Source organism: Pelobates fuscus, chromosome 7 (assembly GCF_036172605.1).
Source record: "Pelobates fuscus isolate aPelFus1 chromosome 7, aPelFus1.pri, whole genome shotgun sequence".
In the NCBI taxonomy this organism is placed as follows: domain Eukaryota; kingdom Metazoa; phylum Chordata; class Amphibia; order Anura; family Pelobatidae; genus Pelobates; species Pelobates fuscus.
This window is the reverse complement of record NC_086323.1, coordinates 43258995-43284915: the sequence shown is the minus strand read 5'-3', so window position 1 is coordinate 43284915 and position 25921 is coordinate 43258995. Positions and strand designations below refer to the sequence as shown.

Here is a 25921-nt window from a genome sequence, read left to right as displayed (position 1 = left end):
AGATTCATTGTTGAAAATGTCTGTCTGTTCACAGATGTTTGTGATTGCAAACATGGTTGCACATATTGCAGTATTCTTCTTTACACTTCCAAATTAGTCCGTTGCTAGTTTCTTGTAGAAGTTAAACTGGCTAGTTCTTTAAACTGTGACTTGTGAGTGTTAAAGTTCTTCAAATCAATGATCTAATATTGCATATCTCCAGGAACCTTTTGAACAGGCATGGAAAAGGGTCTCCAAAACATTCACCCATGAGATGAAAATTCTCAAAGTCGACAAATCTGCTCTCAAATAAATTTTTCAACATCTTAATTTGCTAAGAGTTTATATTCTTCTCTGGATATTCTGGTTATTCTGTGTTGCAGTATAGAAAATTGGGATGGTTCTACTTTCTAAATTGCGTTTTGCCTTGAAGGCTGATGTATGGGTAACCAGTCCAAAGATAAATAGATTTTAATTATTTAGTTTACGTAGGTGACCAGTTACGACTACTAGAAATTCTAAATCACATTAAAAACTAGTTTTTTATTTTTTTTTCTAGTATTTTTGTTGCTTTTCGTTTTTTATTTTAGAAAAACAATATCTCCTAATAGTTCTGCAAACCTTTTCAATGCATCTGCATTAATTGAGCCAGCGATTCTCTGTGTAATAAACCAGATCACTGTGTTGAGAGTCAGTGTCTTCTAAAATATTTTTGAGTTGCCCATGATTCATACCATGGACTTGAATTAAGTTAATTGCATTGGCCAACATTCTCGCCAATCTCTCAGATTTCAGATCCTTTGTGCACAGCTGCTGTTGATGTATGGTACAGTGGCAATTAATCTATTCCATGTCACTGGTAACCTGATGCTCTTTTAGCAAATGCACAATTCCATTCTTGATATGAACCAGCCATTGATGGAGCCCCATCACTGGTAATACCCAATGTCTCCAGATCTTACTCATGCTGGGTTATTCAGTAAGACGAAAATCTAAAGTGAATCGAAGTATCTTTAAACTGATTTGAAAGATAAGCTTCACTCTTCTCTGGATTATCATTCTATTCAAACTTTTGTTTTTGTAATTTGCTTCTGGGCAAAGTCTTTCTGCTGAAAGTACAATGCAACATTTAGCAAAGTCCCATCAGTGAGTAGAAGTTCACTTTTTGCGGTTAAAGATGCCACTTCCAACCTTATAAACCTTCACACAGGCATTCAGCTCAGTAGGCAGTCTCTTAAAGATATTCTTGGCCTGCAAGTGACTGCTGCAGTTATAAATTTTTTGTGTGGGCCTTCCCCTTCCAACGTTGAAACCTCAGAATGCTTTGTTTCATAGTGTCTTTGATGTTGTATTCTTTGCAGGCAGACACTGTGAAGTTACCTGCAAGGCATGTTACAATACCATTGTTGTTCAAAATACAGTACTTGATTGTCCACGAATCTAGGAATTTTACATTCTCCGCTTTAATCTTTTCTTTTTAGGCCCACTGGTTCATATGAAATACTGAGAAGTGTGCTTGAAATGTTTCACACGTGCACACACATCCTTTCAATGCCTCCAGGTCTTTGAAAAAAACGAATGAGTTACATATTAGTTTCTACACAACATAGAAAGTCTTCAGGCGCTACAACCAATCCCTTAACCATAATATTCTTCTTAAAAAGGCTGAACGTCAAGCAGAATGGTGGGGTAGTACAAAGGCTCTGCTGCAAAGGGCTCTAAAAGTGTCACTTTTCAGCAATACTCTTTTTCCACCTATCCCACATTTACCTGTCAACATATGTATAACATTCAGAATGACAGGCGGATGCGTGTTAGGGACTTTAACTTGTGGCTTGGTGAATGGTGTCGGGAGTAAGGATTTGGCTTTGTTTATCATGATAGCTCTATTTGGAATAGAATTGAACTGTACAAAAAGGTGGTTTGCATCTTTCTCAAAAGGGAATGAATGTTCTCAATGAGCAGTTAAGAGGTTTTCCTAGGAAATATTTAAGCTAGGAGGGAGGGATCCAAAGGGTGATAAAACATCAACCCAATTGCCCCCAAGAACAAGAACAGAAAGTGCCTGTAGCAAATGTATTAAAAAAATAAACTTCGATTCATGTCTACAAATGCTCGCAGTTTAGCGAATAAGATCCATGAACTTGTGGCAATAATGGCAACTAAAAATGTGGATTTAATTGCTGTTACGGAGACATGGTATAATGAGAAAAATTACTGAGATATAGCAATACCAGGGTACTCTTTATATAGAAAAGACAGAGAAGTGTAATGACAATTTAAGTGTATGGGGAGTGTGGCATGACAGGGACCAATGGGAGGCCTTTGCCAATTTAGGCTCCCATTGTCCCTTTAAGAGCGCGCCCGAGACCCGCGGCGCGTTCTTAGTCAGGCGGGACACGTGACCGCTTCTCGCGGTCACTGCCCGCCTTCCTGTTGCAGCCGTCAGATGAGCTGCGCGCGGCTCGTGCAGCAGCAGAGCCGCGCGCGGCTTGAACAGAGTACCCCGGCCGGCCCCTGGAAAGGGTAAGTACCGCTACAAGAAGGCAGGAAAGGGGGAAGTTGGCACTCTATGTGAAGGATAGCATAAAATCTAACCTAATAAAAGTTAGTGAGGCGAAAATAGTCAGTTTGGGTTATGTTACAATTTGGTAATCACACAGTAACTCGTGTAGGTATGATTTATGGGCCCCCTGGACAAATAGAGTTGGATAACCTACTAGTTGAGGAGATAGCTAAAATGACATTGAAGAGGGAAGCTATAATCATGGGTGATTTTAATCTTTTTGATCTGAACTAAAAAAACAATATAGTGGCTTGTGCCAGGAGCACACATATTCTATACTCCCTATTGCGATTAACTCAAAAACAATTCGTTGAGGAGCCAACTTGTAAGATTTAATGTTAACAACTAGAAATTTGTTAGCAGACATTACTGTAGATGAAAGCTTTGGATCTAGTGATCACCAGTCGGTGTGGTTTAATATAAGTAAAGTGACTGAGTCACACCACACAAAACCACAAGTTTTAGATTTAAAAAAAAACAGACTTTTCTAAAATTAGAATATGCAGCATAAAGGAGTCGTTATTAGACTGAAGTGTTTAAATGGAGTTATTTAAGTTTGCACTACTGAAGGCAACAGCAAATTGCATTAGGCTTGTTAGTAAGAGTAGAAAATTGAAGAAACCACAGTGGTACTCTGCAAATTGACCAAACCAGTAAGAAAACAAACTTTTTTATTAATTATAAAAAATAAAAAAAAATAAAAAACAAAGTGAGGGAGATGGACCACTCTATAAGATTAGGCAGAAAAAGGCAAAGCTAGTTATAAGAGCTTCCAAAGCACACACAGAAGAGAAAATTAACCAATCAGTAAAAAAAGTGGATAAAACACCTTTAGACACATAAATGAGACGAAAAGTAAAACAAGGATTAGTTAGACTAAAAACAATAGAAGGAAGATATGTAGAAGAGGATAAAGGTCTAGCTGTTCAGTATTTACAGATGAAAGGGACCTCAGTTGGGAAAAAATACAGTCATTTGTTACATGTGAGGTTTTTACAGAGGAAGAGAGATTCTATTTCAGCCGTCTAAAGTAAGGACAAATAAGTCGATGGAGCCTGATGGAATACACCCAAAGTTATAAATAGAACTTGATGGTGTACTAGCAAAACCGGTAACAGATTTATTTAACCAATTATTGTTAAGGGAAGTAGTCCCAGAAAATTGGAAGTTAGCGAATGGTAACAAGAAAGGGAGTAGGGAGGAGTCGGGCAACTATAGGCCAGAAACCACATGGATTTGAAAATTAGAGACAACTTGGATTTACGTCAGGGAGGTCATGCCAAACTAATCTTATTAATCTTGTTTGGAGTGGGGGGTGGGGGGGAATAACTACAATAATAGATCAGGGTGGTGCAGTAGACATTGCTTACCTAAATGTCAGTAAGGCTTTTGACACTGGCCAGCATAGAAGGCTTGTCAATAAACTACAATATTTGAGCTTGGATTCCAATATTGTTGAATGGTTAAGGCAGTGGCTGAGTGACCGGCAACAGAGGGTTGTAGTCAACGGAGTATATTCGAAGCAAGGTCTTGTTATCTTTAGGGTACCTCAAAAATCTGTACTTGGACCAATTCTCATATTTTTATTCGTAATATTGCAGATGGTATTTTTTAGGTAAACTAGAAAAATAAGAACATTGGCAACTGACATTTAATGTGGATAAGTTCAAGATAATACACCCAAGGGCAGAGTATAGAGTATTTGATACAGGCCTAACCTCAAAATTTGAGAAAAGGGATTTAGGTGCAATTAGTTCAGATGTCTTAAAGGTAGGCAGGTAATGTAATAGAGCAACAGGAAATGCTAGCAGCATGCTTGGTTGTAAAGGGAGAGGCATTAGCAGTAGAAGTGACTGGAGACTGTATCTCCAGAAGGATATTGATACTTTGGAGAGAGTTCAGAGAAGACACTGGTTCATGGATTACAGGATAAAACGTAAAAGGAAAGGTTAAAGGATCTTAACATGTATAGCTTGGAGGAAAGACAAGATGGGGGGATATGATAGAAACATTTAAATACATAAAGGGAATCAACACAGTAAAGGAGGAGACTATATTTAAAAGAAGAGAAACTACCACAACCAGAGGACATAGTCTTAAATAATAGGGACAAAGGTTTAAAAATAATTTCAGGGTGTATTACTTTACTGAGAGGGTAGTGGATGCATGGAATAACCTTCCAGCTGAAGAGGTTACACAGTGAGGGAGTTTAAACATGCGTGGGATAGGCATGAGGCTATCCTAGATATCAGATAAGACCAGAGACTAATGAAAGTATTAAAAATTGGGCAGACTAGGTGGGTCGAATGGTTCTTATCTGCCGTAACATTCTATTTTTCTATATGGCACAATGCGGGATAGATAAAGCTGCAGAGAGCAAAGAAAAAAGATGCCTTCTTTGTGTTCCAGCAGTCACACCACAAACAATCCACATAACTAACCCAAGATGGCGCTAACAAAGAGCAAGAAGGATAGATATGGCATCCAGATCAGTTGTTCAGTCACACAAGCCATATTGCAAACTCTTCCGGACAATATGTCCAAGAAATGGGATCCCGCACATGCCACCTGGATGGAGAACTTCAGAGCCTCACAACAGCTTGGCAGACTGGGTCAAACAGCTGGTAGCCTAGTTGGAGAAGTGTGAGAACAAGATTATATACATGGAAAATATGTCTTGAAAAAATACCCTTTGTATGCAGGCTATTCCAGAAGCCGTGGTACTTGCATCCTTAACAACTTACCTTCATGACTTATTCCAGTCTCTGGCCCCTGACATCCCATCTGACATGCTGATGGTACACAGAACATACATGGTAATGAAGCTGAGACGCCTACTGAGCATGGTGCCCAGAGATATGCTGGTGCGAATCCACTACCATCATGTGAAGGAGTCGCTGCTGAGATTCAGCAGGGCCAAGAGAGAACTTCTGGATGCTTACAAAGTGGTGTATGCAGGCTAGTCTGCAGCAACCCTGAGACGACGTAAGGCCTTCAGAGAGACAACAAAGGTACTGCTCTCCCATCAGATGTCCTACTGGTGGGAATTTCCTGTGAGTCTCCTAGTATTTAAAATGGAGAAATTGTGCCTATATCATTTCCGGCGGAGGGAGCCACTTGCTCAGTTCTTGGGCAACAGTGTCACCTCCTATGTGTCCATCGCAGAGTCCCGATTTACAACTGGAATGGAAACTGTCCCTGATGTACTGGTTTGAGCCTTTTGATGCAGAGAGGTTATAATGTTTTATTTTGGTTTGCTAGGTTAACTAATGTTTAGCATTGTGATGGTATGTTTACACTTGCTTATTAAGAATCCCCCACATAGGTGATCTATCGCTAAGCTCATGACATAAGAGTGTACATAACTATGCCCCATGATCTAGACAACAATCAGTTGTATAGACAAAAAGGGAACAAGAGAACATGCCAACATAAATTCCATAAATGAATAGACCTACTCCTATATAATAATCTAAGCAGGTGTCACCAAATAAGCAATGTATCAATACCCCATAGACAAGGGAGTGTTTGGGAAAAATGCAATAAGTGGGTGCATGCATAAACAACATATACAAGACAAGTTGGTAGGAGCAGAGCTAATTTAGCCATCAGGCGATCAAGGTGGCCGCCGATGGGTCTGTGCTAAGACAGGGGCCTGGAGCTCTGGCCCTGGATGTGAGGGGGCTCTCCTTGGGCTGGTGTTTTATGAAATTCTATTTCCCCGTGGAAATCAGTTTCCCTCTGTGATCGGGAATTTTGAAAATAATTTATTTGCAAAAGTTATATGTACAATAATGTCTAGGGTTACAACTACTTTTTGGGTTAGTGTGAGAATGAGAACTGAGTGAGGCTAAATTGGCTCTTCTCTTTAGCCACGCTAATCCGAATAGTGAGGTGGGGCTGAGTTCAATGTTTCCACGGTGAAATAGAATTTCATATAACACTGACAGGGAGATAAAAAAAAATCCCTATGCCTGGCCATCACTTTGCTTTTTTTTCCCTCTAGGATTTATAAGGATTTTGTTAACTTCCTTGCAAAAAGGCTGGTGTTTGTGGGTTAGCAGCAGCTGTTATACCAGTTTGGAGACCAGTCAGAAAACAGTCTCTAAGTAGCGGTTAAAGGAACACTATAGGGTTTGGAATACAAATGTGTATTCCTAACGCTATTGTGCCTTGTTGGGCGTTTAGGGGACCGGCTCCCACCTGCAGGAAGGAAAAAAAAAGTGTGCACATGCATTGCAAAACACGGCTCTGCACCAATCAGATGGCCTCTGTGAGGACATCGGATAGAAATAGCACATTTTCTGCAGAATGACCATGTTTTACATTTCAAGGATAAAAGTGGGTGGGGGGAGGGAACACATGGCATGCAGACCATTTCATATTTCTTAAATTATGACTTTTCAGTGAAGGTATCTCAGATAGAGGAGGGGATCTGGGGTTATTGTTATTATGTAAAATAATAAAAAAAATCTACACTTAGCTTATTTCTGTATATTGTTTGCAATTATTAGATCACATTTCTGTGTTGTCCAAACTTGTGCACTAGTACCTTTTGCAATTGGAAACAGCTTCTGATTAAGCACAGACCCTAATTGTGCCACAACTGTGACATTTTCTTCCATTGTGCTGAGACATGTGCTGTGAGGTTCTGTTTCTCATACATACAACACAGTTACAGGATTGTTAACTAAACTGAGAATTCAAAGTCAATTTCAAATTTAAGGCCAAACTGGAGGCAGAACAAAATTGGAGAAAGTTCAGATATTTTGTGCTCAAATTTGAAATTCACTTTATAATCTTGTAATCGTTGTATTCCATTACCTTTGTGTCAGTAGAAACAAGCGTTTAACTTTAAAGCTACATTTTATAGCTACAAAATGAGAAAACCGCAATCTTACTTTAAACTGGATACTTAGAAAACATTCCAGCCAAACCCACTCTGTAGTTTATTGTAATTAAACACTGTAAATTAGGCTTAAAGAGGCACTGCTTCACCCTGCAGCCAGATCCTTCGATAAACAATATAATTATGAAAAATGATTGAAATTCTCAATCAAACGTGAACCTTCTCAAAGTGAATTTTGATACTTTTCAAGGTAAGGAAGAGAGTTGGTAAAGTACAAACATATGGATTTCTGTAACGAGCTCCAGAGCCTACGCTTGATTGATCCTTTCTACAACACAGTCTCAATATCTCAATTAACCCTTTATTTAACAGGATGAGCATCGACTGCTCTTAAAATCGGCTTATGAACTCTTTCTACAACGGAGCAGTAAAAATAAAAACAACACAGAAAAAACGTAACCCTTTGTATATTGCATTAAAACCTTCCTATAACAAAGTAAGACTTTCTAATCTTTCTCAATATACTTCTCTATCATTCTGAAGATCCATTTAATGTTAGAAAAAATACTTTAGGTGATAACATGCATAACTAGTTTTAGTCCTTAGGTCTCCCCATCCTCAGGGCCCCCCTTCAGCCACTTACCTTAATCTAGCGCCGGGCTCCCTCAGTGCTGGTGACCTCTCCTCCCCCTCCGACGTCCGCTCCTGAGTGCGGCCGAATGCTCATGTGCGGCCAGAGCCTCAATACTCCATTCCTATGGACGTTATGCGTGCTCAATGCGATTTTCGCATTGAACGTCGGGGAGGTGCCCCTAGCGGCTGTCAGGAAAACAACCACTAGAGGCTGGATTAACCCTGCAATGTAAACATAGCAGTTTCTCTGAAACTCCTATGTTTACAGCTGCAGGGACCTGGCACCCAGACCACTTCATTGACCTTTAACTAATTTTTACGTTAAAAATTGCTGAGCCAGAAAAATTCCCGAAGTCCACTATGCTTTTAGATCAGCTACTCTTGCCTTCAATTTAAAGTTCATTTTGAATTCTCACTTTAGTAACTAGCACTGTATTTCTTTATATAAAATATATTCTACAATATTTTAGGTTAGTTATTGGCATTTTGTAGATATTACCTGTGATCTATTAAGATCTATCTCTACCTCTCTGTGTCTGCTTGCTAGAACTCGACACGTACAGTGACAAATCTGTATAGTACCACTCAGACCTCGTGGTGTGCCATTGGAGATTTGTTTAGTATCACTGAACACAATACTCTTCGTGCCCTATAGATTTTATAAAATCATGGGACACAATAGATTTACATTTTTTTTTTTTTTTTTTACTTGAGGAATGTTAAGTCTTGAAATTCTAACCATCTAGGATAATATTTAAAGTTGCCCACTAGGTGGGGTGCTAATACCATGAAACAATGTTTTGATTTCCAGTTGATCTATATTTCACATTTAGTGTTTAAATTGAATTGCGCATCTCTATTTTAATGTGGGAATGTACCTTTCTGACAGAAGTAGGCCAAGTACATGATGGTTCCAGATTTTGGTAACCGAGAGGAACAAAGAGATGAATTGTATATCAGTGATGTGGCGGTCAGTAAGAGTTCACGTGCAAGACCAATTAAATAAGAGCCAAATGTTAACAATCCATTACAGACAATATTTCACAAATCATGGTCCTGAGAAGAACACTCCATGGTCAGAACATACCAGATGTCAAATAGGCCTAATATAACGATTGTGCAAGCATTGTTACCCTGTTGGTCCCTCGACCTGTAGGAAAGCTAAATCGCAGTGTTACGAAGATGCCTCAACAACTTATCTCTAACCGGTGGCTGGTGTGGTGTAGAATCCTGGCTGAGAACATTGATAAGACGTGAGCAGTGCCATGCCCCTTCTAAAACATGCAGCTTCTTCTGCATTTGTAGCAAATGGAAAAATATAAAAGTCTATAGTATGTACTTTCTTTTAAAGCAATGTATAAGAAAAAAACTGGTACGTTCTGTATAACTGCAACATTCAAATATTTAGTGTCTCCAAATATAGAACCCTGGGTAGATGTCCTCTTGGGAGGCTTTCCTTTACTGTGTCACACATTCCAAAAGGCAAATTAACATTCTCATCCCAGATTGGACAGATGGAAAGGTATAATTTGTGAAAACATTTTATCTGGAAAATGACACTATATTGATTAAGACAGTCGGATTTCAAATTAATAACTGATACCCTGTACACATTGCTCTTGCCTAAAAGAAATACACACATTTCACGAGAATCACAAATTATGTTGATGAAGCATTTACATTCAGATTTGCATAAACTTAGTCTATATACTGTAAAGGTGACAAAAAAGTGTGTGTGTGCATGTATGTATGGATGTGTGTGTATATATATATATATATATATATAATATAATTATTTATATTGTGCCAATTTATTCCGCAGTGCTTTAAAGTTTTACAGCTTTACAAAAAGTGGGATATTTGACAACAAGTAATTAACATGCAGAATAAAACATAGATAAGAGATGAAGAAGGCCCTGCTCAAATGAGCTTACAATCTATGAGTAAGAGATAAAGACACACAAGAGAAATAACATGTCGGAGGGGATAGGGATTGATCGGTAAGATACCTGGGTTGCAATAAGCCTGTGAAAGTGGTGTGTCTCCAACAATGCTCTGCATTACGGGAGCATTGCTGAAGATAGTGGGTGCGCTTGCTGTGCCAGTGTTGAAAGTAAGGCTCATGCCTCGAGTGAGCTTTGATTGGCACAGCCATATCTAGAGCAGTAGACAGGTGAGAATTACAGTAGGTAGCTTGAGAGGGACAGGAAAGAGTTGAGGGGTCAAAGTGGAGACTAGATATAGAGGAAGGGAAGTGATGTATATAAAGTGATCATAGTTATTTCATAGCCAGAGATAAGTTACAGTCATGAGAAAAAGAAAACACTTCCTTTCCGAACCTCATGACTCCAGAAATCAGGACCAAACTATAATCATTTGTTCCTTAGCAGGTCCTCAAACCAGACAAACACAACCTCAGTTAAACAACACACACAACCTAAGATACTGCGCAGAACTCTCAGACTTCCAGGTCTCTGGCAGAGGACCCGAAAATGAGGAATATATATACATTTTAAAATCAGGATCAATGTTTCAGTCCTCTCTAAGGACTTTCATCAGGAGTGCAGCCATCTACTTTCTGATATATATATATATATATAGATATGAAATTATGTTTGTGTGTGTGTATATATGCATGTATGTAAACCCCAATCATTTTTTAGGTCACTCTTTCCGTATAGGGGCAGCATCTACAGCATCCGCTAATCACATACCTGCTCACATTATCAAAGCAATGGGACGCTGGAAATCTTCCGCCTACACACTCTACATACACTCTACATACCAAATCAAGTCTTATGGTGTGCAGATTTCTGTTTAACATTGTAATATATAAATACAATTATCAAAACATGTAAAAATATATATATCTCCCTGTAGACTTTGTCCATATGCAGCTTTGCTTCCTAGTCTGGGTAAAATGCCCCCTCTCCCCCCCCCCCCCCCAGCCCTCTCACCTCACAATAATGCTGACCGCATCCTGCAATTCTTGACACTAAAGTGCACACTAGGTTTTATGAATGTGAACAATATGACCATGTCACTAAGTAGGGGGGCAACACTAGAGTGTGCTTCAAAGCCCAGTAAGGTATTTGTATAAAGTGGAAAATAACCTGTCATCCATATATTTGCTAACACATATTTATGTGCTGTGAATGACCAGAAATTGAAATGTTTAAAATGATGTCTGCTGAGGGCTTTCTGCCAAACTAGGCACTACCAATTGTTTTAATGTTAATGTTTAATGATTTTTGGTGAACTGCTCTGTTATATAGATGTTTCTGGGAAACATACCTCTGAGCTTTAGGGAAGATGGACTTGTACAATAACTTTCTTCTGTAACAAGAAGTGAAGGCTGTAGAGCTATGGGGTATCCATAACATCTGGAAAAAAATACCGGTATGCATTATTATTCATATAACTAGCAATGAATGGCATTTTTGTCAGATACCTTCTCCCAAAATAGTTCCTTCTGGTGACTCTTGGGACTTTTCAGTCTCTTTTAGGACTTTCTGCTTAGGTGGCTTAAGATCTCGATGATAGATTTAAGATCTGAATAGTTGGGGATTTTGGAGAAGCAGTAAGACATAGAAAAATGTGTCAGTCACTCATGTATTAATTTACTGGCACTTTGTTTCCATGATTGTCTGTGTGGAATAATTAAAATATGCTTGTTTATTTCCATTATAGAACAAGCTATACATGCACCTAACGAACTACTCGGTTAACAAACACAACGAGAACTTTGAACGGGATGAGACAGAGAATCGCGGCAGCAAGAGATCTATCAGATGGTTCATGGAGTTCCTTCGTTCCAATGACCATGACGTGACAAAGTTCTGGAATGATGTTTCCGTAAGCAACAGTTTTGTACCTTTCATATACTGATTTTTTTTTTTTTCCATGTTCCATGTAAAGAATTGTCACTTCGGATCCGATGATACATTCTAGTAGTTACATGCTTTTAGTTTTTTTTTTTTTTTTAATCTCTCCATGTTTAATGGATTTTGATTTGTAGTAAAAACAAAGTTATAATGGCTATGTCTGGCATCCAATGCAATTTCCACATGTCCCTGTGAATAGCCAAAATGTATTCCTCTTAGTTCAATATTTTCTGTATTTTCAGTTAAACATTAGGGAATGTTTGATTGTATAGTCCAATATTTCACAGAGGTGGAAAAAAGACGCAAAAAGGAGAACTTGGTCTCATATTCTATTGAGATTTTGCTTAGCTTGAGCCTCAAGCCTCTGGCCAAAGATTAATATTTTTTATATGCTTTTTAAATTATTTTAATATTTTTTACATGTGATTCCCTCCGCCCCCCCATATATATATACATACATACATATAAAAAGTTCATCTGAAATTATTACATAATTTCAAAAAGCTTATAAAAAAATATGAATTTAAGGCCTAAAATCTTAATTTAATAAGCTTCACTAGTGTTAAAAAAGCAAAACAAAAACACTTTCCAAGTAATTTATCTACAGACATAGCTATTAAAGTCTACAGTAAACTTTGTAAATAAATAATTTGGAAAATGTTTCAAACAGTATTGAGTCATTTGGAAAGCTGATTAAATAAGAACTAAGTCAGTTACAACAATGCCCATCAATTGGAGAATCATTTGTCATAATACTTAAATATGCTACACAGTACATGTTCCATCAGACAAAGACTTGGCATATTTAAAGAAAAATGTATATATTCAGGCTCTAGCACGTTCTTGCTAGACACACAACTCAAGAAATTAGCACTTTAACTTGTTTACTATTCTAAACGAGGTGTCCTGTCCCCATCACGCAAACTATGAAATGAAGACTCTAGCACACAATTCATGATCAGATCACTCTAGCTTGTTAAAAAAGCAACTGTGGTGAGCAATGCGGTATGGAAACCATATATCAGGGCTGCCCAATAGGCAGATCCCCAGGTGTTGTAGAACTACAACCCATGATGATTTGTCATTCTAAAGGCATTCTAAAAGAATGCAACACATCATGGGAGTTGTAGTTCTACAACATCTGGGGATATACCTATTGGGCAGTCCTTCCATACATCATTATTTATGTGGTCAGACAGCCATACTGACAAATAGTTCTCATGTTGTTTTATTGTTTTCCAATAGGAGTTGGTTGTAAAGACTCTGATTGTAGCTGAACCCCATGTCCTCCATGCATATCGGATGTGCCGTCCAGGACAGCACCCCACCAGTGAGAGCGTCTGCTTTGAAGTATTAGGATTTGACATTCTTTTGGACAAAAAATTGAAGCCTTGGCTCCTGGAGGTAAGATTAATGCCAAATAACCTCAGTAAGTCAGAATCAGCTACACGTCTGATCACTGAGCATAAATTGCTCACATGAGGATAAAGAAATGGCTGCCTTTGTTGCTCTGAAATGCAAACATCTTTGAAAGAAAAATAGAAATAATTTAGAAAATGATAAACGCAAGTGAGAAATCAAGTAAGGCAAATCAAGAGATGGTCAGGCTAGCTGAAACTTAATGGGTCTTGGAAAAGATGCACAAGTGCGTTTGGTTACGGTCTAATGCCTCTGTAAAAGGATGGCTGGAAATACAGGATTTCACTAGTAAAGAAGCAAAATATGAAAGCAGTTTCTTTTGACCTTGTTATACTCCGTGCTAGATCAGTTACTATGAACCAATGTCTCATTGGAGTGTCATTAAAGATCAAATAAGATACTTCCAGTGAAACGATCACTAACAGATTTTTGCACAGTTGAATGGCTAACTAAAAGTTAGCAAAGTGTTGTGTTGCCTTTCTTATATTCTCAGTAGTGCAATGTTTTCACTTGCATGCCATGTCTGACTGTCAAGGCAGAGTAAGGGCATGCTATTTAAATTAAATTAACCTCCACAGTGCCATGCAGCAATATTGAAGGATTGTTTAGGTGTGCATGTGATCATTTGGCTTTTTTGTGCCTATGCTCACAGGAGCACACTTAAAGCATAATGGATCACAATGTGACTGAACGCAGATGTGCTGCAGAGGGCGGTAAGATTTTATTTATTTATTTTTTTACTTGACTCTGCAACACTACCTAAGTAAATTGTGGCTTATTTAAAAATATAGGCCAATATAGCTGCAGTAGAAACATTCTCCAAATCAGCTATGCTATTGGTTCTACAATTTATACCTTACATTGTAAATTAATTTGAATTCCAATTAATTCACACTTTAGTGGATAACCCTGTGAAACTTGTGTAGTATTGTAACTGTAGCAATTAAATGAGAATATGCTGACATGTGCACTGCATCTCTTTAGGCATCTGCTCACACACATGGGCACCATATGCCCAGAAATCAGAGCAAGAATAACCATAATCTGACCTTAGGCAGCCTCCAAGGGCCCAGGGTTAGTCAGGGTCCCCAGAACCATAGATTGACTTGGTCCCATTCACCATCTCTATTTGAAGAATTAATTTAGGTCCCAAACTGATAATTGCCTAGGACCCCATGCAAGTGGTACTTGGAAAAGTTATTGATGGGAAGATGGTTATTTTCATTAATGCTGATTACTGCTGGGTTCCATTGCTCCTCTGCTAATTCCCTGCTTGCTTTTTATTTTCTAATTTTAATGATTCAAAATCATATTTTAATTTTACATTTTAAATGCATAGGTTTGGCTTCAGGAGTACGATTCTACTACGGTTGTAAATTTCTAGATGAAACCAAATCTTGTTATTCTTCGAATTTAGCGAGTGCACACATTTTATATAAACTAACTGTAACAATATTGGAAGGCTTATTGGTAAAATCACAAAATTTCTCAGTCAGATTACCATTATGTTTACCTTGTCCATACCAGGACGATTGTGCCGCTATATCTATCTATAATAGTTCTGTCTCCTAGCTATGGTCTCACCAGTCTAATACCGTAATTGCTCACACTGGCGTGATTAGAGACCGAACACACTGCTTACATTTTATCCATCCTATATCCATACTTTTAATTATGCATGTTGACACAATGATTAAAATAGATTTTACCCCAGCACTGTTTGCTTTCACAGTTTAAGCTGTTACTCAAATCTATTTTGTATGTGACTGTTCAGGCTGGTTAGAAAGGTGAATGTCCCCAACGTCGTTACGGTAGACATATTTTAGCATGAGCAAAACTGAGGTTTATCCAAAGCTTTCAAGTACATTTTTGAAGGAAGATAAAGGGAGCTTTTTTTGCAACAATAAAAGATTTGGCATAGATTTTATTCATCTGAATTTGTTTGTTCCAATTCTTAAAGGACCACTCTAGTGCCAGGAAAGCATACTCGTTTTCCTGGCACTAGAGTGCCCTGAGGGTGCCCCCACCCTCAGGGACCCCCTCCCGCCAGGCTCTGGAAAGGGGAAAGGGGTAAAAACTTACCTTTTTCCAGCGCTGGGCGGAGAGATCTCCTCCTGCTCTCCTCCTCCGATCCTCCTCTTCTCCTCCCAGTCGGCTGAATGCGCACGCGCGGCAAGAGCCAGTGGTGTATCTTGGTTTTGTGCTGCCCTAGGCAGGACAAAACTCAGACACCCCCCCCCCCACGCGCGCGCGCCACCCCCACCCAACCCTTCCCCCCTGCCCCGCCTTCTAAATACACACACATTCACTGACAGATACGCATACACTAGCTAACAGACACACACAGTCGGACACACACACACTAACAAACACACACAGTCGGACACACACACACACTAACAGACACACACAGTGAGACACACACACTAACAAACACACACAGTCGGACACACACACTAACAAACACACACAGCCGGGGACACACACACTAACAAACACACACAGTCGGACGGACACACTAACAAACACACACAGTCGGACACACACACTAACAAACACACACAGTCGGACACACACACACTAACAGACACACACAGTGAGACACACACACTAACAAACACACACAGTCGGACACACACACTAACAGACACACACACACTAACAGGCACACACAGTGAAACACACACACTAACAAACACACACAGTCGGACACACACACTAACAAACACACACACTAACAAACACACACACTAACAAACACACACACTAACAAACACACACTAACAAACACACACACACTAACAGACACACACGGTGAGACACACCCACTAACAAACACACACAGTCGGACACACACACTAACAGACACACACACTAACAAACACACACACACTAACAGACACACACAGTGAGACACACACAGTCGGACACACACACACTAACAGACACACACAGTGAGACACACACACTAACAGACACACTGTCGGACACACAGTCAGACACACACAGTCAGACACACACACTAACAGACACACACACACACACACACACACACACTAACAGACAAACATTAACAGACACACACACACACACACACTATCAGACACACACAGTCAGAGACACACACACTCACATTAACAATTTTTTTTTTTTTTTAATTTACTCTCTCCCCCCCCCCGCCCCGCCTCCTTACCTTTGGGAATGCTGGGGGTGGGGAGGTTCTCCCATTCCCTGGTGGTCCAGTGGCTGCAGGGCGGCACTGGCGGGCAGGCTGGGCGGCCGGCGAGGGAGCTCTTCCCCTGAGCTCTCTGCTCAGCTCCCTCGCGCGCCGCCCGCAGAGTGAGGCTAGGAGGCGGAGCCGGAATATGACGTCATATTCCGGCTCCCAGGCTCACTCTGCGGGCGGCGCGCGAGGGAGCTGAGCAGAGAGCTCAGGGGAAGAGCTCCCTCGCCGGCCGCCCAGCAACCAGCCCAGCATGTCTGTTAGCCGCAAGGCTAACAAGACATTTGCCTTGGGCATTTGGGGGCGGCGTTTTTTGCCGCCCCCTGGAAAATGCCGCCCAAGGCAAATGCCTTGTTTGCCTCGCGGCTAATACGCCCCTGGCAAGAGCTGCGCGCGCATTCAGCCGGTCACATAGGAAAGCATTCACAATGCTTTCCTATGGACGCTGGCGTGCTCTCACTGTGAAAATCACAGTGAGAAGCATGCAAGCGCCTCTAGCGGCTGTCAATGATACAGCCACTAGAGGACATAGGGGGAAGGCTTAACCCATTCATAAACATAGCAGTTTCTCTGAAACTGCTATGTTTATGAAAAAATGGGTTAACCCTAGAAGGACCTGGCACCCAGACCACTTCATTAAGCTGAAGTGGTCTGGGTGCCTAGAGTGGTCCTTTAAGGTCCTCTTCTCTTCCTATGAACCACAACACAACCCATTCATTGTTCTAGCTAGTGATACCTTATGCACATTGCACCTGCATTTAGTCGCTTTTTCACCTGGAAACACAAGCTGTATAACCACAAGTTATGGAAGGGATCAAGAAGTTATCTGTATTATCAATGAGTTATCATCATGGCTACAATGCATGACCACTTTTATTGACTTCAAGGACGAACGGCAATTGTGCATGCACGTGGCATCATACATTCTCTCATACTTACCAGTTTACCCACAGGAACCATTTAGAAAGATTGATCTTAATGTATCTCTTTATTTCATTTTGTTTTAATTATATTGATATTTTACACAGTTGTGAGTGTTGAATCTAAATCTTTGTTGTGTTTTAAGAGTTTTCATGAAATGCATACTGAAAGAAAATTTTAGTTTTGGTTATAAATAATTGAAAAGTCTGAGGATCCGTTGATGTTGGAGTGTTTTTTTCTGTTACATGTAATATGGATATTTTTATCACTACCTTTTTATCCCCATCCAAAATCTTAAAAGTTTATCTCAACATCGGCAGCCAAAGTCCTATTGATATATGAATGCAGTTTTATAAAATCCCCCTACCTTGGGTCCTGGTTTACTTTTGCACTTTATGATTTGTCTCTTTTTATTGTCTCCCCTTTTTGTGTTGCTGGCTTTCTTAATCTAGATCAATCGAGCTCCCAGCTTTGGAACAGACCAAAAGATTGACTATGATGTCAAGAAGGGAGTTCTGCTAAATGCTCTCAAGCTTCTCAACATCAGGTATCATGCTTCTTTATTTCAATGTTCTTGGTAACCTTTCTTTTGGACATGAACAGGAGGATGTCCCACCTCTCCACATCACTCGTGATCCAGATTGCAAAATTTAAGCTAAAATAGTTGAACTGGAAAAATTCTCCAACTTAACGATAAACAAAGAGTTTAGGTGAGGTGACAACAGAGTTGTTAAATGAAGACTAAAATAGCTAAATCTCCACGTGCTCAATTTTCCTCAGATCAGATTATTATTATTATTATTATTGCCATTTATATAGCGCCAACAGATTCCGTAGCGCTTTACAATATTATGAGAGGGGGATTTAACTATAAATAGGACAATTACAAAAAACTTACGGGAACAATAGGTTGAAGAGGACCCTGCTCAATCGAGCTTACATTCTATAGGAGGTAGGGTGTAAAACACATTAGGACAGGAATTTGCAGTCAAATAAGGTGGGTTGCCCTTTAGGAGAGAGCAAGAGACAGGTATGTAAGGTAGAGGTTACTCTGGGAGGCCATAAGCTTTCCTAAAGAGATGGGTTTTAAGGCACTTCTTAAAAGATGCAAGAATAGGGGAGAGTCTGATGGTGATAGGCAGGCTATTCCATAGGAAGGGAGATCACACTGTTTAGTTAATTTCTGCATGTTTTTTCCTTAGAAAAACGAATGCCATGTTTATGTCTAACTTCCAACAACAACAAGATTAACAAAGCGTCTTGATGAAACGCTCCGATTTTTGCCCATTTCATACAGGTGCCAAGAGGGCCATTTTTAAAAATGATATACATTGGCAAATTAATTTTATGTCCATTTTTTAAATTCATTTTTGTAACTTTGGATTTTATTACTTGTAGAATGAATTCTGCATTTAATTTGGCGCATGCACATCCTCTATTAGTTAGTCATGCAGTGGCGGTAAAATGGTTACATGCTCATTTTATAGTTTATTCCAGGGAGTGTACTTATCTTTTTACAGAGCAAGTGATAAAAAGAAGAACTTGGCCAAACAGAAAGCAGAAGCTCAGAAGCGACTCTATGGTCAGGGGCCCCTGAGGAGGCTATCACCGGGGTCCTCAGACTGGGAGAAACAGCGCCACACCCTGGAGAGAAGGAAAGAGGAGTTGGTAACTATACACTAGTATTCAATAGCAATAATCCTTTACTTTAATATTTGCTTCAGAGTAGAAGCTCTGTGGCTTTTAGCAATTCACACCTCCTGCTATCCTCAGCCATCGTTTGGATGAAAATAAGGGGAGAATATATTGAACATGCTTTAGGTTCGTCAAAAATACGTGTGTTTTTTTTTTTTGTTTTTTTTTTCTAGCAATAGGTGAATTTATAAATAAATTCCTCCTCCCAAAAAGACAAACAAGTATTTTAAGCTATGTATGAGCATTTGTATCATGGCATCGAGGGCCAAAGCATTCCAGCAGATTTTTTTTTTCCCAACAGATTTCGAACCCTGAAAAGTACACTATTCGAGTTTTTGAAAAGTCGAAAATAATCTTCTCTAATTTTTATACCCGGTTGTACAAACCATCCATTGATAAAACAAACAAGCAAACAAACATCAAAAACAACTTACTGCAATTTGAAATGCTATCACCTGTTTGGTGTTAGTAATTTGCATGGAATAGTGGATTATCTCATTGAAGTTCATTTTCACAATCTGGGATTAATGGAGAGTTTTGTCTTCTTTGTGTTGTCTCGTGTGAAGTGAAAAAGTATTTTAATTTGTATACCGCTTGGTTTCTGCCATTGATACGTTTTATTAATAAATAAAAAAAAGTATAATTTTATTTGCACAAAATGCCATCTTTGTTTTTATTCTGTATTTTAGAAAGAGCGGCTTTGTCAAGTGCGGAAACAGATATCCCGGGAGGAATATGAAAACCGCAATCTTGGTAATTACAGGTAATGTTTCTGATTTGTTTAAAAGACAAGCGGGCAAATCTTAAACCTATTATAAAACCTAACATAGACACACAAGACTGATAATAAAGATGCACATAAACATAAGTATCCAAAGTCACAAAGCATGTCACTTGCAGTTATTACCAAATGGGAAATGTCGGAATAATACAGGTAATATTATTCACTAGTTTAACATTTAGCTCCTCAGGCTATTCCAACTTAAATATGCTCAATTTTAACCATTCTCCATTTTTAGACTCCTACTGTGAATAATTCCCTTTTCCTCTGAATTCCAGCTTTTTTTTTCCTCATCAAATATTTACGTGGTAGTTTAATTAGTGAATATTTAGTGTATATTTTTGCATTTGAAGAGTTTAACCTAAAATAAAAAAAATAAAATCTATGAACAGGATACACGCTCAAAACTATTAGTAACAAGTTACAACAAGTAATTTATAAAGTATATAATAATAAAGTAAAAAGTAAAATAAAATTCAAGTTGAACAGAAAAGATGAGTTCAGCAGAGAAATCCTTACGTAGTGCTCAGTGTGGGGGCTGCATGCTCCATCTGAAACTCTTGAAACCTTGCTTGGCTTGAGATCAAAATCGGGAAGCAATAAATGAATTCAAGCAGTCTTCTTACAGGAAGAAGAAAAAAAAAAGGATTAGACTAGTCATTAAGGTTCTCACCTTGACCTACAATCTGGAAGAAGATATTCCTAGCATTTTATTCCATTATGGGACTTTCTGGACTTCAGGATGGGCAATTTTACAGATTGTTTCTATTTGATGGCATTTATTTATTTATTTAATTTAAGTTCTTCTCTTTTATATTTTTTCCTGCAATAGTTCAGAAGACTTTGTCACATATGGCTTTCCTACATACATAGCGTTCTTATTGTAAGAAGCTGTTTGAACTCTCATAGCATCCTGAGACCAAATCCATGCATATGTGAAGGCATGATTATTATTATTATTATGTTATTTATATAGCGCCATCAAATTCCGCAGCGCTTTACGATTACCATTACCATTTATGATGGTCTTATAAACTACATACAAGCCAATAGAAGCCATGCATTGGCTTTGATTAGTTTGAGTAAGTAGCTTCAGTCATGGATTTCATGAATAACGCTACCTGCCATCAGGTCTGCTGTCAACAGTACAAATTTTAGTAGAAAGCTGTACAACCTGTGGCACACCTAGTCAAAATGAACATCATTCATAAAAATAATTCAATGCACTTTACATTAAATTTTTTTTCTTTTTTAAATAAATGCTATTACAGTCTGGTTTGCCACAGGCTGTACAGCTTTCAGTAGAACGTTGACTGCCAACCTACAAATACCTACTGTGCGGGGAGGGGGGGGCGGGGGTTGTATTGGAAAGATGCACAAACACTGAAAGGGCAATCTTTGGGAGATTTGTAGCAAATACATGAATTCTAAATATTTTGCAATTATTTAAAATAATTGTTTGCCTTTTTTAATGCAGGTTATGTATTTAATGCATGAAAAGTGGGGGGCCAACCCCAGGCTGGAGAGACCATTTAGCTTGTACTGCACATGTTCATGTACAGTGTGTATTTGATATGTGTAGGTGCTCATGATCTCTCTATGCAGTATGCAATTGCGAGTTTAGTGTGTGCAAGCACAGTATTCAAGCATGCGTTCACAATGTCTATATGCAGTGTGAGGGTTTCCATGTTCAGCATCTCGTTTGCTCTGCACACTCCCAATATTTGTGTGTTTATAGTTTGTGAGCAAATACACATTTGTACATGTATAAATGTGGGTTTTCTCTTTTTTTTATTGGTTAAAACAGAGAATTTTAGCAACATTTATACATCGCATTTGGCATATTGGTGAATTCAAACCTTTGTGAGACAAGTAGGCGTAACAACAGATATCACATAATTGGGATTTCCAATTAGCCACCTAAAAGGAAATAACTTTCCCTTTTTATTCTAGAGGATTGATAATAGATTGCCACAGGCTATGCTTATTTACGTCATTAGATCAGCACTAACTGTTCTTTAATAGCGTGTACACACCATTTCCCCATTCACACTGATTGAAATTAGTTTCCCTCTCCTGCAAACTTCTAGTGTTTTAAATGGATAATAGGAATCGGAGTATTCACTAAACGGTGAATTGTGGTAAACTGAAAAAGATCTGAGTTTTTGAAATTCTTAAAGTTAACAATATATGCCCAGCTAAGCTATACTGGCTTAAAGCGTCACTCCAAGTATCATAGCCAAAACGGCTCATGGTTTTTGTGCTAAGAATCTGTGGGCACTTTACCAAATTTCTGTCAAATCCTTTAATAACAGTTTGACATAAATTGATCTTTCCTTGTCACCCATAGTCCTCTGCAGACATAGTGATGATGATAAAACTCCATTTTGCTCAATACGTACAAATCCGTCCAAACTTGGACAACATTGATACACTGGGAGATCTTTGGATGGGTTAGGATGTATAGACAGGGCCTGTAGCTTCATAACACAATAACCAATGTAATGGTCATTTTAAATTTAGCCAATTTGGATTTAAATTCACTATGATTTACTGATTAGTCATACACCTAAAGAGAAAAGTCATGCAGACATTTTGTTTCAAACATATGAGTGTAATATCCGTATATATTTTCTAAGCGATATTTATTAAACCAGAATATATAAAGAATCAGCAAGGGTATTAATGATTTTAAAACAAAATAGCTGCACTTTTCTTCTAATTTACCCGTTTCGGCTTTATATTTCTCATTTCCATACTTCATTGCCAGGTACATATTATTATAACTTGGGAGATTCATCGTGGGTAATTTCACAAAGGAACCATGAATTAGCCAGAAAAAACAAGGAATTTATTCGTCAACTCATTATCTCTGACAAAGCTCATTTTTATTTAAATGATTATGTCAATAATCAAAATTGTCGTTTCTGAGGAAAGAAAATCGACAGATAATTCATCAGTGCCAATTGCACCCTACCAAATGTACCGTGTGGTGCAGGGTGACCTCGCAGGACGTTATCAGGCAGAAATATGAGCGCTAGAGCCTCAAACACTAATGTTATGAACAGTGCAATCGAAAGAGCCAGACTACGTGAGTCAGCAAATGGAGCTCTTTTAAAAGAGGTCATCTTCTATGTCTTGTCAAACAAATCTTCAGACTTTAAAGAGTAGTCACGAAACAACTTCTTCAGCTTAATGATGCCGTTTTTGTGTACACATCATGCCCCTGCAGCCTCACTGCTCAGTTCACTGGCATGGAGGAGTTAAACCAGTTTTGTTTCCGTTAGTGCAGCCAAAGCCACACCTCCCCTGGCTGTGACTGACACAGCCTGCATGAAACAAAATGGTTTCAGTTTCACTCAGATCTAACTTACTTTAAAGGTATGTATCTCCTGCTGTGTAAATTGAACTGCAATTACATACAAGAGGCTCCTGCATGACCCAGCAAACTATTCATAGAGCAGGAGATACGAAATTCTAAATTAAACAGAATTTACAATAAAGGAAGTATAAACATCACATTCACAAAATAGGATACATGATGGAGATAGGATAGAACACCGCACAAGTACTTGTGTCTGTCCTATTCCAATTATCCTTTACACCAATGAGAGACTCCAGGGGTCTCTCAGGGCATAATCCTAAATTCAAATAATAGAACAAATGTATGCACAGTGGTTCACAGAGAGTGAAACCTATGTACATCCTGGACAATCTTAGTAACGGTAATATATTGTAGTTGTGTCAAAATGTTAAACATTTAACAACAAACGTATTCAAAAGGGATCATACAATAACATGATACAAAATAGATCTAAAGACAGCCTTCTGAGGCTAAACTCCTATGTCTGGATAAGGTTAAATCATGAAATAATGATCACCTCCAGATGATACTGATATAAATAAAAAGGGGACTTTATTGAAAGTGGCCCCAAGAGAAAAAAAAAAGTAGCCCTAGTTCTAGTTTGGGTTTCTTTTGGGCACTTCATTGTTTATTTTTTATCACTGTTTGGAATTATGTTTATTTGATTGCCTATTACCTTTCATTTTCTTATGCCTGTCTAGCTAGCATTGAAGGGAGAGAGGCTTTTCTAGTTGAATACTTGCCGGTTATCTACAGTCAATAGAATCTGTATTTCCTCTCTCTCCTCATACTTCTAATACTGATATGGTTATTTTAGAACTATCTACTAACTACTGGTATTTCTGGTACTTTTTTTTTTTCTCTTGGAGCCACTTTCAATAAAGCCCCCTTTTTATTTATATTTATACCAGTACATTTGTTCAAGTATAAATAATAGATGACCTTTTACAGGAAGTGTTTAGGAAAGCTGTGTAAGTCACATGCAGGAAGGTGTGACTAGGGCTGCATAAACAAAGTAATGTATCTCCTAATTGGCAGAAAGCTGAGCAGTGAGACTGCAGGGACATGATCTATACACCAACATTTCTTCATTAAGCTAAACTTGTTTTGGTGACTATAGTGTCTCTCTAAGCATTCATTGTATATAATATCATTGAAATTGGTTCAGTAACAAAAAGTTATTGACTTATCAAACCATACCTGGAATTTTGGCCCACTGTACATTTCTCTGCAAAGTGCATCATGCGTTTGGCATCAGTATTTTACATAATTTGCTGTGGCTCAGAGCAGGAGAATTGCCTGTAGGAATGTTCTCCTGCTAACCCCTATTTTTCATTCCATGGCATAGAGGGGCTATGTTGATTCTGAACTGAAAATTGATTGATTGATTGATAGGTAAGAAGAAGGCGGCAATATCTTTTTAAGAAAATCTATATGTTGAAAGCAGTTATACTAGTGCATTTTGTGTACAATTAAATGCTCTTTTATTAGAGCAAAACTTGATATTTATCCCAAACTATCCTTTCTCTTCTGTGTTTGTCCCTTTAATTATTTTTAGCAATAATATTATTAAATCTTCTCCCTCGTGCTATTGGCTATATAGCCTATAGGTCCTGTTTTAATATTGTTGGATATGCTTTTCAAATGATTTTATATTTTTGGATGAACTTCTAAAATTAGTTAATATTTAAATTTTGTAATATTTTGAAAATCGATGTAATAATTTATGTTATTTTTTTATATTTTAATGTTTTGCTAAAATAATTGTAAATGTTTATCCAAAAATATTGAATTAAGGCCATAGTGAGAGTTTTATATATTCTATCTGATAAACAAACTATGGTTTTTTTTTTTTCCCCCATAGGAGGATCTACCCACCTGATGATAAATTATTATTAGAGAAATATGAGGGTCTCCTTGCCACTGCCTTTCAGACATTCTTGGCCGGACGGGCTGCTACTCTTCAGCGGGAGATGAATAATCCTCTGAAAAGAATGAAGGTAGGTTAATTCCTGTGAATTATTAAAGGACCACTATAGTGCCAGGAAAACATACTCGTTTTCCTGGCACTATAGTGCCCTGAGGGTGCCCCCACCCTCGGGGGTCCCCCGCCCGCCAGGCTCTAGTGGGAGGAAGGGGTTAATCCCTTACCTTTTTTCCAGCACCGGGCTCCCTTGGCGCTGGGACTCTCCTCCCTCTTCTTTCATGCCTGGCTGAATGCGCATACGTGGCACGAGCCGCGCGCGCATTCAGCCAGTCTTATAGGAAAGCATTCTCAATGCTTTCCTATGGATGCTGGCGTCTTCTCACTGTGAAAATCACCGTGGGAAGCGCGGAAGCGCCTCTAGCGGCTGTCAATGAGACAGTTACTAGAGGCTGGATTAACCCATAGGTAAACATAGCAGTTTCTCTGAAACTGCTATGTTTACTGCAAAAAGGGTTAAACCTAGCTGGATCTGGCACCCAGACCACTTCATTAAGCTGAAGTGGTCTGGGTGCCTATAGTGGTCCTTTAATAAAATGCAACTGAATTTTTTATTCTGTAACTAAACTTGAGTTCAAATGCAGAGGCTAAGACCGCATTTGCTGGTGTGATTAATGCAGTGA

General features: G+C 38.7%; 1 protein-coding gene across 2 annotated transcripts in view; it reads left to right on the top strand.

Moving 5' to 3' along the window:
- TTLL7 (tubulin tyrosine ligase like 7) overlaps nt 1-25921 on the top strand; it is an 89558-nt gene that overhangs the window by 30599 nt on the left and 33038 nt on the right. For both annotated transcript variants that reach the window (XM_063427990.1, XM_063427991.1), the window contains exons 8-13: nt 11718-11882; nt 13157-13315; nt 17927-18021; nt 18995-19142; nt 19859-19932; nt 25179-25314. In XM_063427990.1, the coding sequence (XP_063284060.1) occupies nt 11718-11882; nt 13157-13315; nt 17927-18021; nt 18995-19142; nt 19859-19932; nt 25179-25314 (777 nt within the window). The remainder of the gene's footprint in view (nt 1-11717; nt 11883-13156; nt 13316-17926; nt 18022-18994; nt 19143-19858; nt 19933-25178; nt 25315-25921) is intronic.